The sequence below is a fragment of the Peromyscus eremicus genome, chromosome 7 (genome assembly GCF_949786415.1).
Source record: "Peromyscus eremicus chromosome 7, PerEre_H2_v1, whole genome shotgun sequence".
Taxonomy (NCBI): Eukaryota; Metazoa; Chordata; class Mammalia; order Rodentia; family Cricetidae; genus Peromyscus; species Peromyscus eremicus.
This window is the reverse complement of record NC_081422.1, coordinates 67343390-67356331: the sequence shown is the minus strand read 5'-3', so window position 1 is coordinate 67356331 and position 12942 is coordinate 67343390. Positions and strand designations below refer to the sequence as shown.

The 12942-nt window shown below is 45.6% G+C and overlaps 1 protein-coding gene across 1 annotated transcript in view; it reads right to left on the bottom strand.

Moving 5' to 3' along the window:
- Positions 1-12942, bottom strand: part of Prtg (protogenin) — a 107758-nt gene that overhangs the window by 41303 nt on the left and 53513 nt on the right. The window contains exons 9-11 of the mRNA XM_059269052.1: positions 10733-10897; positions 9069-9374; positions 7361-7549 (exon numbers count right to left, since the gene is read on the bottom strand). Coding sequence (XP_059125035.1) covers positions 7361-7549; positions 9069-9374; positions 10733-10897 — 660 coding nt within the window. The remainder of the gene's footprint in view (positions 1-7360; positions 7550-9068; positions 9375-10732; positions 10898-12942) is intronic.

Here is a 12942-nt window from a genome sequence, read left to right as displayed (position 1 = left end):
CTGGACATATCTTCTCACTTTCTACATACACGCAATGAAAATAAAATCTTTAAAAAAAAAAAAAAAAGTAAAAACCTAGGTGGCTTACACAGTGGAGGTCTCATTCTGTAGCCCAGACTGGCCTCAAATTCTCTGCCAACCCTGCCTTAAGCTCTCAAGGGCTGAGATTACAGGTGGGAGTCCGCACTATCAGAAAGATCTGGGGTTGTTTTGTTTTGTTTTGTTTTTGTTTGTTTGTTTGTTTTCTTTTTCTGTAGTCAGATTTTTCTTTGGGCCAAAAGCTCACAATAACGACACAGAGACTTACTAATTATGAACGCTTGGCCTTAGCTTAGCTTGTTTTTAACTGGCTCTTATAACTTGAACTAACCCATTTCTATTCATCTATGTTCTGCCATGTACCACCCATCCGGCTTCCTCCATGTTTCCTCCAGTCTCTCTCAAGCGCCAAGATTCCTCCTCCCCCTTCCTCTCTCTGCCCCAAAGTCCTGTCTACACCTCCTGCCTAGCTATTGGTCATTTAGCTTTTTATTACACCAATCATAGCAATACACCTTCGCACGGTGTACAAATATCCCACAGCATTTTAATTACTTTTATTTTAGGTGTATGGGTGTTTTGTCTGCCTGACATGCATGTCTGGTGTCCAAGGAGTCCAGAAGAGAGCATCAGATCCCCTGGAATTCAAAGTTACAGTTTTGAGTTGCTATATGGGTGCTAGGGACTAAAACCAGGTCTCCTGGAAGAGCATCCAAAGCTCTTAACCACTGAACCATCTCTCCAGCACCAAGACCATTTCTTAATGTGATCCTCGCCAAGCAGAACACTGCTGTTTGAACGTCAAGTCTATTTAATTGTAATCCTTAAGAAGAAAAAAGCCAACTGGGTAGCCTGTCTATAACCAGGAAAGGAAAAATCCTTACGTAGCTGCGAGAAACGTAAGTCAAAGTGTAACTCTGCTCACTGACAGAAACCAAGGCACTGTGAGAAATCTTCAGTTTAGGGGAGAGGGGCAGGTAAGGGAGAATGGAAAAGTCCCAGCCTGTCTGACATCCCCTACCCCGATTCCTTCTCTTTCCAGAACTTCATGAGACTAAACCACCTTAGGCTCTGGTGGCCCCATATCTGGGCTGTTTATTTCATGATTGAATCTTTTCTTTCTAGATACTTAACTAGACTTCCCACCTTCTAATTATTTTGTAATACATGCCTTCCCTTCTTTCCTTGGGAAAATAAAAAGCAGATTAGGACCCCATCCTCATAACCTCACTTAACCGTCATCGTGCTCACACAGGTCCTATTTCTAAACACGGAACGTTGGGGCTTCTACACAGGGCTTTTGTGAAGACCAAAGAATTCAGGCCACAACACACACAAAAGCTAGAGGATTTACCCTCCAGCTCATCAGGAGAAAATTTTGCTGACACCTGGCTTGGATTCTCTATTCTCAAAAGTAGGAAGAAATGCAAAACCTTTAGGCTGCATCTAAACTCACTGAATAAAATCTGTGGCTTAACAAGAATTATGGTTAATTTACACACACACACACACACACACACACACACACATACACACACACACACACGTACGTACGTACGTACATGAGGGGAAGCAGGAAGATCAGGAGTTCAAGACCAACCTTGGGCAAATTCCAGATCAACTATGGCACCCTGTCTCAAAAACCCAAACATACATCATCACCACCACCAACAAAATACGGGAAAAACTTCTTTTGAATACCAGCTCCACCCTGGGAGATCAATTTCTCCCTAGGCTGGGATCCAATCCCAGGCTTCATCTGTGCTATCCAAATGCTCCGCCACTAAACTCCATTCTCAGCTCTGGGAAAAGCATTTTACAAACAGGAACAGCTGGCGTCTCTTGTGGGCTTCGGATGCTGTTTGCCAGGTGCTGTGCCAGCCTCCACCTGCATCATTTCACTCCGCCCTCCTCACATTCTAAAACAGGTGTGATTAGTACCACCTCCATCTAAAAGATTAAGCCAAGAGGCGCGACTTGCCATCTAGCGGCAGGATTTGGAGTCAATCCTAGGCAAGAGAGATGATGCTTCCTTAGCTGGTATTTCTGTCTGATCTGTCAGAATGCAGGAAATGATGGATTGTGAGGGAGCGGTGGCGGGCACCTGTGGATTCCCAAGATAACCACAGGAAGACCTGACATCGGGCAGGATTCTTTCCAGATTCAAAGAATAAATCTGAAGATATGCCTCTAGCTACAATTGGCTTGTGGAAACAGTCCTACTTCAGTCAGACACACTAATGTCAGAATTTTTTTTTGTTTTGTTTTGTTTGTTTGAGACAGAGTTTCTCTGTGTAACTGCCCTGGCTGTCCTGGATCTCGCTCTGTAGATCAGGCTGGCCTCAAACTCACAGAGATCTGCCTGCCTCTGCTTCCCGAGTGCTGGGATTTAAGGGATTTAAGGTGTGAGTCACCACCACGGGTCCACTAATATCAGGATTTTTTTTTGGCTGCTGAGATGGCTTAGCCGATAAAGGCACTTGCTGCCAAGACTGACAAGCTAAGTTTGATCCCCAGAACCCCATGGTGCAAGACAAGAACTGCCTTTGTCCTCTGGTCTCCTTAGGCACACTGTGACATGTGTACACTCACATACACATTCAAAATAAAAACAAATAAGTGTAAAATTCATTTTTAAAAAAAATAATTAAGAGAAATTTTTTTCAATCTACTATCGGGGGACATAGATGTCTTATTAATTTTTTCTTTATTGTGTGATAAGTATTACAAACATTTATCTTGTAACTCAGATGAACAAAGAGGCAAGAGAAAAATATGAGCAAATCCTGAAGGGCTCTCAACACAACACTCACAACAGGTCCCACCAACGACTAAGTCACAAGCTGATGCTTCTTCTTCTCCCCACAAAGCAAGCCAGACCCCAGGAAAGTGCATTTTAAAGTCAAACCTGAACAAACTAGAAACAACTAATTATTTCTTCCTCTCTATAGAAATTCATATCATACTTTATTACTAAATGCTGGGGATTGGACCCCAGGCCTTGGACATATAAAGCTATTATACATTATATTAAACTATTATATATTATAGGCTAGTATACATTATATATTTTATATATTATGTATACTATACACACACACAACCACATATTTTACTATTAAAGGCATGAGAATTTCTTCAACTCACAGACAAAGTACTCCACATCTTAAGGAACTGAGTTTTGAGGTAGATGTTAGAGTAAAATGATCTAAAATACCTCCCACTAATAACACCAATTAAATTTAGTTAACCGGGCATGTGCAGGAACATGGGGCAAACCAGCCAATTAAATATCATTTGGCTTCATCCTTCCTGCTTTAAGTGGAAATCGGACCCTTCAAATCTTTTCGTCGTCTTTTTTTTTTAAACACTTAAATTAACTTAAAGATATAAGTTCATTTGCTTTTCTGTCTTTTAGAACAAAGAATTGTGCGTATTTCTAGGGAGATCATGTCCCAATAACATACTTTTTAAATTGAAAACTTAATTACCAGGAATGAGAACGGTGACGGCGGGGGGAGGTGTTTCTAAAGGCATCAGTGGGGGTTAGTGTGAAAATGAAATTTCGAGAAAGCAGTTCGTTATGTAAAACTGACACTCGATCGGCCAGCAGAGGCGTGTGCACTCATTTCCAAGCCCACTTAGCGAAGCTGGCCCCACTTCGGGCACCTTCCCAAGCCAAGGCTCTGTGAAAGCCGGCATTCACCAGGCCAGGCACAAACAGGGTTCCCTTAACCTACTGCCCTCTGGACACATCACTCTCTGTTAAACAGGCAGCCACTGCCAGATGCTCCGGTTAAAAATGGTCCCAGATGGTCAGCTGTCCCCTTCACGGAACACCCTGCCCCTTCCCACATCTTAACATGCGCCTGCCGAAAGCTTGGCCAGGCCCTGGTGGGAACGGAATAAAAACGATGAGAACCGGGGGTCTCAGGTTCGAGGGCACCTTGAAGACAGTCTGCTCAACAGCTGAACAGTACTTGAACCCACACAACTGCCTCCCTGCCAGCCACTCAGGTGGTTACTAGCAGATGCAGAGATCCTGAACCTGCTGCCTAGTGAGGAAACACCCACGGCCACAGAGGCCTTGTTACCTTGAACTCGAGCAATCAGGCTAATTCCACAGTCAGGAAACTCGGGGCTACTTAAATTGATACGGCGTGTCCACCACCCCAAAATCATGTTCTAGTTGATGCATTTAAAGTGATTTGACGAGCCTGGAGAGATGGTCAGTGACACGCTTGCCTCACAAGCATGACGATCTCTGTTTGGATCCAGTAGCACATGCAGAAAAATACAACCTATGTAATCCCAGCACTGGGAAGGCAGAGGCAGGGGGTTCTGTCCCTGGTGCTTGCTGGTTAGTTTATGTAGCCGATGGGTGAGCTCCAAGTTCAGTGAGGGAACTTGTCTCCAAAAAGTAAGGTGGGATCAAAAGAAAAACGACAGACATTGACCTCCAGCTTCCACACATATGTGTATGCAGGTACATAAGTACACGGGGAAACACGGGCACTTCCCCCTACACAGGTGATTTTTTAAATGGAGCTACCTCAGATGGCATGCATAACAGATGTTACAGTAAAAAAACGGCAAGAGCAGCCGGGCGGTGGTGGTGCACGCCTTTAATCCCAGCACTCGGGAGGTAGAGCCAGGCGGATCTCCGTGAGTTCGAGGCCATCCTGGTCTACAGAGCGAGATCCAGGACAGGCACCAAAACTACACAGAGAAACCCTGTCTCGGAAAAACAAAAAACAAAAAAACCAAACCCATAATAGTTTACAGTTTGGAAAGCTATTATTTGGAGAGCATCACAGTTCTAAATAAATAAATAATAAAAATAAAAATCAGAGGGCCTACCTCCCTTCCTCTATCTCTCCCCAAATGAATGAATCAAGGAACACTTCTGTATATATGCGTCTCTTCCTTAGTTAGTCCATCCACAGACGCATGTATGTATACACATCTCTAGAGAAAGCTTAAATGCTAACTAGCTGGGGCTGGAGAGGTGACTCTGTAGTTAAGAGCACACACTGTTTTTCCAGAGGATCTGAGCTCTCACTACCCATCCTGGGCAGTTCACACCCACTTCCAGGAGCTCTGACACTCCCTTCCAGCCCCTGAGGGCACCTGCAGTCCCATACACATACCCACCCCCACCCCCACCCCCAGATACATACACATGGTAAAATAAATAAATCTTAACGAGATGTTAAAGAACTGCTTTTAACTACTGGTGATTTTGTTTTTCTGAGACAGGCTGCCCTTGAACTTGCTACGTAGCTGAAGATGGTCTGAAAGTCCTCATCCTCTCCACCTCCTCTGGAGTGTGGGGATGACAGATGTGTGCCACCATGCCCCGCTTACTGCCTAAGTTTCAATGAACCATTTCTGAGCTTCTTGCAAAAGCAGAGCTTAGTTTATTTCATTTTCTAACTATTATTCAACTTAAGATAATCTAGCTGGAATGTATGCCCAAGAAGCATGTTGAGGAACATGTTTCTGTTTCTCCTACATATTTCAATGTCTTTAACAACGAGAACAATCGAAGTACTGAGTCTGAGCTGTAGATTCGTTCTTGTATATTTTCTGAACATTTACTCATTTTATCCATATGAGTGTTTTGCCCACATATATATGTCTGTGTGCTTATGTGTGTGCCTGGAGCCCTAGGGGGGCCAGAAGAGGTTGTCAGATCCCCTGGGACTGGAGTTACAGATGGTTACAAGCAGCCACGTGAGTGCTTGTGTCCTTTGGACCAGTGGCAAGTGCTCTTAACTGCTGAGCCATCCCTCGAGGCCCCCCAAATTATCTTGATTTATGTGTCTGCAGGAGTATCTACGTGTGAGTGCAAACGATCCCCTGAAGTGGCAGTTACAGGTGGTGTGAGCTGCCATATGGACGCAGGGAACCAGATTCTGGTCCGGTGCAATAGCAGCTCTGAACCACTGGGCCACCTCCAGCTCTGATCTACAGCTTTTCATCAATTGCCTCACAGCCCGTTTCCCACTGGATACAAGCAACAAGTCCCCTCTCATCAACGAGGAACTCACGGAAAGGGAGGGCACACTGAGACGCCACAGGAAGGCATAAACATGGAAGGCTCGGGGCCCTCGAGGCTGGGCTAACATCATCGTAACCAGTAGATTAAGGACGCTCGACCTGGACCATATGTCACTGCTCATCATTTATAAGCTTCTTGACAGAGATCGGCAGTAAATTTATTTAACCGAATGCAGATTAAATTAAAAACCAAATAATAAGATTACAAGCAAAACACCATCTGGAAAACCATGGCAAGGGATCATGGGATGGATTTCTGTGCTCCTGCATCCGAGGACGGGTTCACAGCATGTCCTGTTGACCCAGGGATGGAAATGGTGATGCTCCATACTAGGACCACTGGGCCTCTCCCCTTACATCATCTCCAAAGGCTAATCTAGAAGGAAAAGCCACGGTGCTTCCTAAGCCCCGACTGTGTGCATGAGATGCCCCAACAATCCAGTGAGTCTCTGCAGATCTCCCAGTGCGTGTCTGTCTCAGCGTTCCTCTCTCCCTCCTTCCCTCTTTCTCTCTCATTACAGAGCTGGGGATTGAACCTGGGGCTTCATGCGTGTTAGGCAAGCACTCCACCACTGAGTCATATCCCCAGCCCCAACTTCATAATTGGTTAAACACGATTACCTCACACAGTTCTTTTCCCACATAAAATAAAACAAGAACAAGCCATTTTCTCTGAGAACACAGATGAAGCCATAAACAGGGATTGAGTGTTTTATCTCTAGTGTGTCTGAGACCACGGAGTAAATATTTACAGTCATGTGGGACAGAGGTAAGAGCATTATTATACACCACTTATGTAAACTGTTTGATACCAATCAACCAAATTCTAAGTTAAACGTATTTACTATTATCCAATCACTTTACAAAATCTTCACTCTACAGTCTTATTCTTTATTGTGTGTGTGTGTGTGTGTGTGTGAACAGACATGTGTATAATGTGAGTGCAGGCATCCACATGTCAGCATGCATGTGAAAGACAGAGGATAATTTTCTGCCCACTAAGCCATCTTGCCGGCCCCTACAATCCTCTTCTACATCCATCGGATACCCACAATAACAGGATCTCCCTGTACCAACAGTGATCTTTAAAAAGAAAAACAGACTCCCAGAGCGGGAGGCAAGGAGAAGAACTGTGTAAGGACACAGAGACATCGGTTCTTTGTAATCGAGTCGAGTCAATTCTCTTCCATCCAATAACCCTTTCCCCAGTCGGCCGCAGCAGGAGGATAAAGGATCTGCACAATACAGACACACTCACCCAAGCCACTCAGCGTATACAGCAGGTCGCCGGTGTCTAGGAAAATAGGTCCATTCTCCTGCTGCCCTTCCTCTTTATAAAACAGCTTGTAGCCCTGAATGGCAGCTGGGTCCTCAGTGTCTTGCAGCCACCTCACGGAGATGGTCGTACAGTTCAGGGGTTCCAAATGCAGTTCAGGAGACTTAGGGGCTAGAAGAGACAGCACTGTGTCAACACCCCACAGTCCACAGGAAGCCAGGGGGCAGCACACACCTCTCAGCATCAAACCAGGGGGCAGCACACACCTCTCAGCATCAAACCAGGGGGCAGCACACACCTCTCAGCGTCAAGCCGATGTTGCAAAATCCAACCATCACACTTTGACCTAACGTTCAAACTTCCACAGTGACAAGCCAGCAGGATGACTCAGTGGGGAAAGGAGCTTGCTGCCAAATCTGACGAACTGAGTTCAATCCCCAGGTCCAACAAAGTGGAAGAAGAGACTAAGTCCCACATGTTCTCTGCTTTCCACACATGACTTCATATGCATACACACACACACATGCACGCACGCACGCACGCACGCACGCAAAAAAAATATGTTTACAAATTTCACAATGATGTTTAGTATAGAAATAGGATTTAAATATACTACCTAAAAGACTAAGACATGTACATAGCAAGAGACCATCTATGTTTGTATATGTAATTATTTTAAAATAGTCAATTGTGTGTTCTAATTTTTACTGTAGAGTATTTCCAGTCAAATGACAACAGACCAGTCATGTTAGACTCCACATCAGTAGTAGTCTACGTTTCCACCTGTCTTTTGAAACTAATGACTTAAGAACACACTACACTATGCAGTAGGTCTCAGTTTCTATGGCCCCTCTGGCAGCCAGTCTGACTGGGACTCAGGAAGGTTTTGCTAAGCAAACTAACGGAGCGATTGGCAGCTTTACCCACAAATGGGCAAACAGAAAACCTGAATCAAAGTCTTGATTTGTTTATGAACCCAGGACCCTGCACATGGCAAGCACTCTACTAACCACACTACAGCCCACTCCTCTTTTTACACTTTCTCCTTAATAGGTTTTCGTATCCCACGCTGGCTTCAAACTCAAAAACCACAGCCAGCGATGAACTTCCAACCCTCCTGCCTCTCTTCCTCTCTAGTGCTGGAATTATGGGCCAGCAAGTGTGAGCCACTAGACCTGGTGTGCGCAGGCCTAGGTGCTGCAGCCTGGACCTTGTGCATGTCAGGAAACCGCCCTACCAACTGAGCTATGGCACCAGTTCCAAAGACAGGCTTAGGATTTTTCAATTTTACACAGTTCATAAACTGTATAAAATCTGCAAACATTGACACAAAAATTTAAAATATGGGATGGGAAAAAAAAATATGGGATGGAGAGATGAGTCTTCAGTTAAGAACATGGGCTGCCCTTCCAGAGGACCAGGATTCAATTCCCAGCACCCACATCGCGGCTCACAACCATCTGCTGCCCAGTTCCAGGGATCTGATGCCCTCTTCTGGCCTCTGTGGGCACTGCACACAAGTGATGCACAGACATGCATGCCAGCAAAACACTCATACATACACAAAAAATAGAAAATAAGAATTTTAAAAATAAAGTATAGCTGTATTACGTGTAACTAGGAGTGGAAAATTCTAATTCAAACGTAAAACACTATTTCTCTTTCTGAAAAAGTCCTTGGGAGGTGTTACCTTTCACGCTCGTGGCTTTGGGCGTCCTGTGTGAGGTCCACACCGATGACTCTCCCAGCCCCACGCGGGTGGCAGCAGTAATCCGGACCAGATAGACACTATCAGGCTTCAGGCCTTCCAGGAGGTACTCGTGCACAGTCCCTGGGAGCTCCACAACTTGGATGGAATTCTCAGTGCTCAGGCGGAAGGACAGCCGATACAGCACCACTTGGCCCCGCCGGTACTTGGCCGGGATGGGCAGCCAGGAGACGAGAATGTCGGTGGGACTTCGGCTCGTCAAGCTAATTTCGGGAGGTCTCAGGGGCACTAGTGGAATGAGAAAATACGTTGTTCATAAAGATTTACAATCAAGATGCTACTCAGCACCTTCACACTTGTGGGATCCTCTTAACGGCAACACACAACGTGGTTACTGTGGAGACGCTTCCGGCTGGAGCAGAGGTTCTCAGCGAAGCCAACTTCCGGCCAGAAGAAAGGAAATACAGTGAGGGTGCCATCAGAGCCCGGCCGTCGGTCTGCGGTGATGGTTAGGTGGTTGCCCAAGATGAATATCATTATTTGCTAACCACACAATGAGAGACAAATTCATAAATAAGTCTACCAAAGTCCCTCTGAAGCAAGGGAGAGTATGTCACAGTATAGCAAGGGAGCCCGGGCTCCAGAATTGCAACCAAGAAGTTTTCAACGTGTAAGAGTCTCGTATTAAAAAATGAATGTGGGGCTGGAGAGATGGCTCAGTGGTTAAGAACACCGGCTGCTCTTCCAGAGGTCCTGAGTTCAATTCCCAACAACCACATGGTGGCTCACAACCACTTGTAATGAGATCTGGCGCCCTCTTCTGGCCTGCAGGGACACATGCAGGCATACTGTATACATAATAAATAAATGTAGAAAAAACAAAAGTAAAAAAAATAATAATAATAAATGAATGTGAGCCGGGCAGTGGTGGCGCACACCTTTAATCCCAGCACTTGGGAGGCAGAGGCAGGCAGATCTCAGTGAGTTCAAGGCCAGCCTGGTCTACAAAGCAAGTTCCAGGACAGCCAGGACTGTTATACAGAGAAATCCTATCTTGAAAAACAAACAAAAAAAAGTGAATTTTATTATTTTTAATTATTACATTTATTTATGTGTTTGTGTGTGAGCCCGAGCATGCCCTGATGTTGTAGGGCAGCATCCTCTGAATTGAGTATTCCCTACAGGAGCTCATGAGACTCCCAGGGTACACCAAGTGTCAAGCTTGGCAGGTTCTCGAAGGCACCTTTACAGAAGTAAACGACGGCTTGGGGAGGGGACACTGACCAGCCTGTGCAGAGGGGGGTTCCTGCCTACAAAACCTCATCTTACCATCCACTACCTTCTTCAAAGAGTTATTTTCTCAGTATGAGTGTTTGCCCGTATGTAAGTTTGTATACTATGCACATGCAGTGCCCACAGAGCAGGCGAGGGCACCAGATGCCCTGGAACTAAACTTACAGCCAATTCTGAAAAATAAAATCTGTTTTTTTTTTAAGTGTCCTTTATCACGTTACGACAAAAAGGTAAGGCTGAGACCCGAGAGAGCAACTGGCCAGTGGCGGCTTAACCGATCCGTTTTCGTTTAACCAAACAGACTTACTCACTGAAATGTCCGCACTTGAGAACCCAGAACTGTGCTTCCTTACCATCCTCTAGAGTGTTCTGGGTCACATGGTCCGACATCTGGCTGGCTCCCATCGGCATGTACGCCACGATGTAGAAGGTGTAGTTGCTGGCCGGTTCTAAGTCATCGATGATGTAATGAGTTGTGTCGTTTCCAAGGACCACCTGATACTCCTCATTATTTAAGCCTAGACCAAAGGATCCATGTTTAAAAATGACAAATATTCAGCCAGGCAGTGGTGGCCCATACCTTTAGCCCCAGCACGTGGGAGTCAGAGGCAGACGGATCTCTGTGAGTTCGAGACCAGCCTGGGTCTACAAGCAAGTTCCAGGACAGAGCTACACAGAGAAACCCTGTTTCAAAATAAACAAGACAAATATTCAAAATAAAATTAGCAAGGCCTTTCTTTTCTCCTCGTGGCTATCTCTGTTGCCTTCTATGACCCTGCACACACCGCCCTTCAGTGCACAGAAAGCTCCTTATTGCCTAAAAGCAACGAAGCTCTTTGTCTAAAAATTACTGGTTGGAACATTTCCCAAAAAGAATCCACCTTCTCTAAGGTCGTCTACCACCTAGTCAAAACAGGAGGGGCTGTAGAGCGGTGAGGCAGGAGAGCGGGGCACAACGGACCACTGTACCCCAGCAAGCAAACGTCCTCGCTTAAACTCAGGCTTTCTGTTGAACATAAACAGAGAGACGGCGGCGGCCGGGGGAATACACAGATTCTGCTTTTTGCAAAAACAAACCGAATGCAAAGCTGGCCTGCCAAGGATCTCATTCTGCCCCGAGAGGACATACCTCACGGGTCAACACAGGTCTTTCTGTTCTTAATACTAAAAGTGAAACGGCAGAGGGTCCCACGGTGAGCGTTCAGGTTTTTAAAGAGGGAAACAAATTCTGGGGACTGCTTAGTAAAACGCACGAGGCAAGGTACAGGAGGGGTTCTGTCGGTGTGGACTTAATTCCTGCGGGCAGACCTGGGGGACCAGGCGCGGCACCGCCAGCCACTGCGCGCGTGCGCACAGCAGTCCACAGGCGTGCTTGTCAACTCTATCCCACTGTTCTCAGCTCCGGGCCCTCCTCCCTGCCCTGGACTGATAAACAAAACAGAAGGCACATTCCAGCACCGAGTTTTCCCACATTTCTGAATTAACTTCATAGCATTTTAATTAGACGAGATTAGAGGCGTTTCACAACACACTGGCTAATGGCTGGTTAATTAGGAACCGCACAGCACAATTTCTGACCCACTACACAAAGTCCTCGAGTTCAAATGAAAAAGCCTTGTTCTGCCCCTGAATAGAGCGCTGAGCGGCCTGCGGGGCTCTAATGAAGCCGGCACAATGGTGAACAAGAGTGGGGCCCCCCAAAGCCAGCTTTCCTTTCACTGTCCCGAGCCAGCAGAGAGCAGGAACACACTCCAGCATGCTCTCACCAGAACGTTCTTCTTGCTACCGGGACCCTTGATTTACATTCAGAATATCCCTTTTCAAAAACGCTGCCTTAGAGTGTAAAAACCAAAGAGCAAACCACCTGTCTCCGCAGACACCGTGAGCCCAGCACCATTCTTGAGGGTTCACCCTGGTCCTAACACAAGCTGCTTACAAGACAGACGGCTCCTGTAGAAAACTAGCCCTTGTAAACCTGAGTCAGGGAGAAATCACCAGGATTTGTGAACAGCTCTTCTGCTTCTGCAACAATTTTGCCCAAAAGTATGATAAAAAAAGGATTTTTTTTTCTTAATCCTCCAAACCAGTTCTTGTTCAGAATAACAAGAACTAGAAGAGATTTGACATTTAACTTTTTCAGACTTATGTGTGTTATGTGTATTTGTGTAGGTGAGTGCCTACATTTTTATACGTGCCTGTGCCAAAGGATGCCAGAAGACAGGGTTGGATCCCGAGAGCTCGAGCTACGGGCAGTAGGAAGCACCTGATGTGGGTTTTGAGAACCGAACCCAGGTCCTCAGCAAAAGCAGCTAGTGCCTGAACCACTGAACTGTTTCTCTAGCTCTGATATTTAATTTGATATGAGATACCACAAAAATGTCTTAACTTTTTAGATAACATTTTTTTTTTCTTTTGGTGGTACTGAGGATTGAACCCAGGGCCTTACACATGCTACCTGAGGGTTCTTCCACTGAGCCATATCCCTGCCTGTCATGTTTTATTTTCTTTCAAAATGAAAATATTCAATATACATAGAATTGAATATAGCACAATTTCTGGGTGA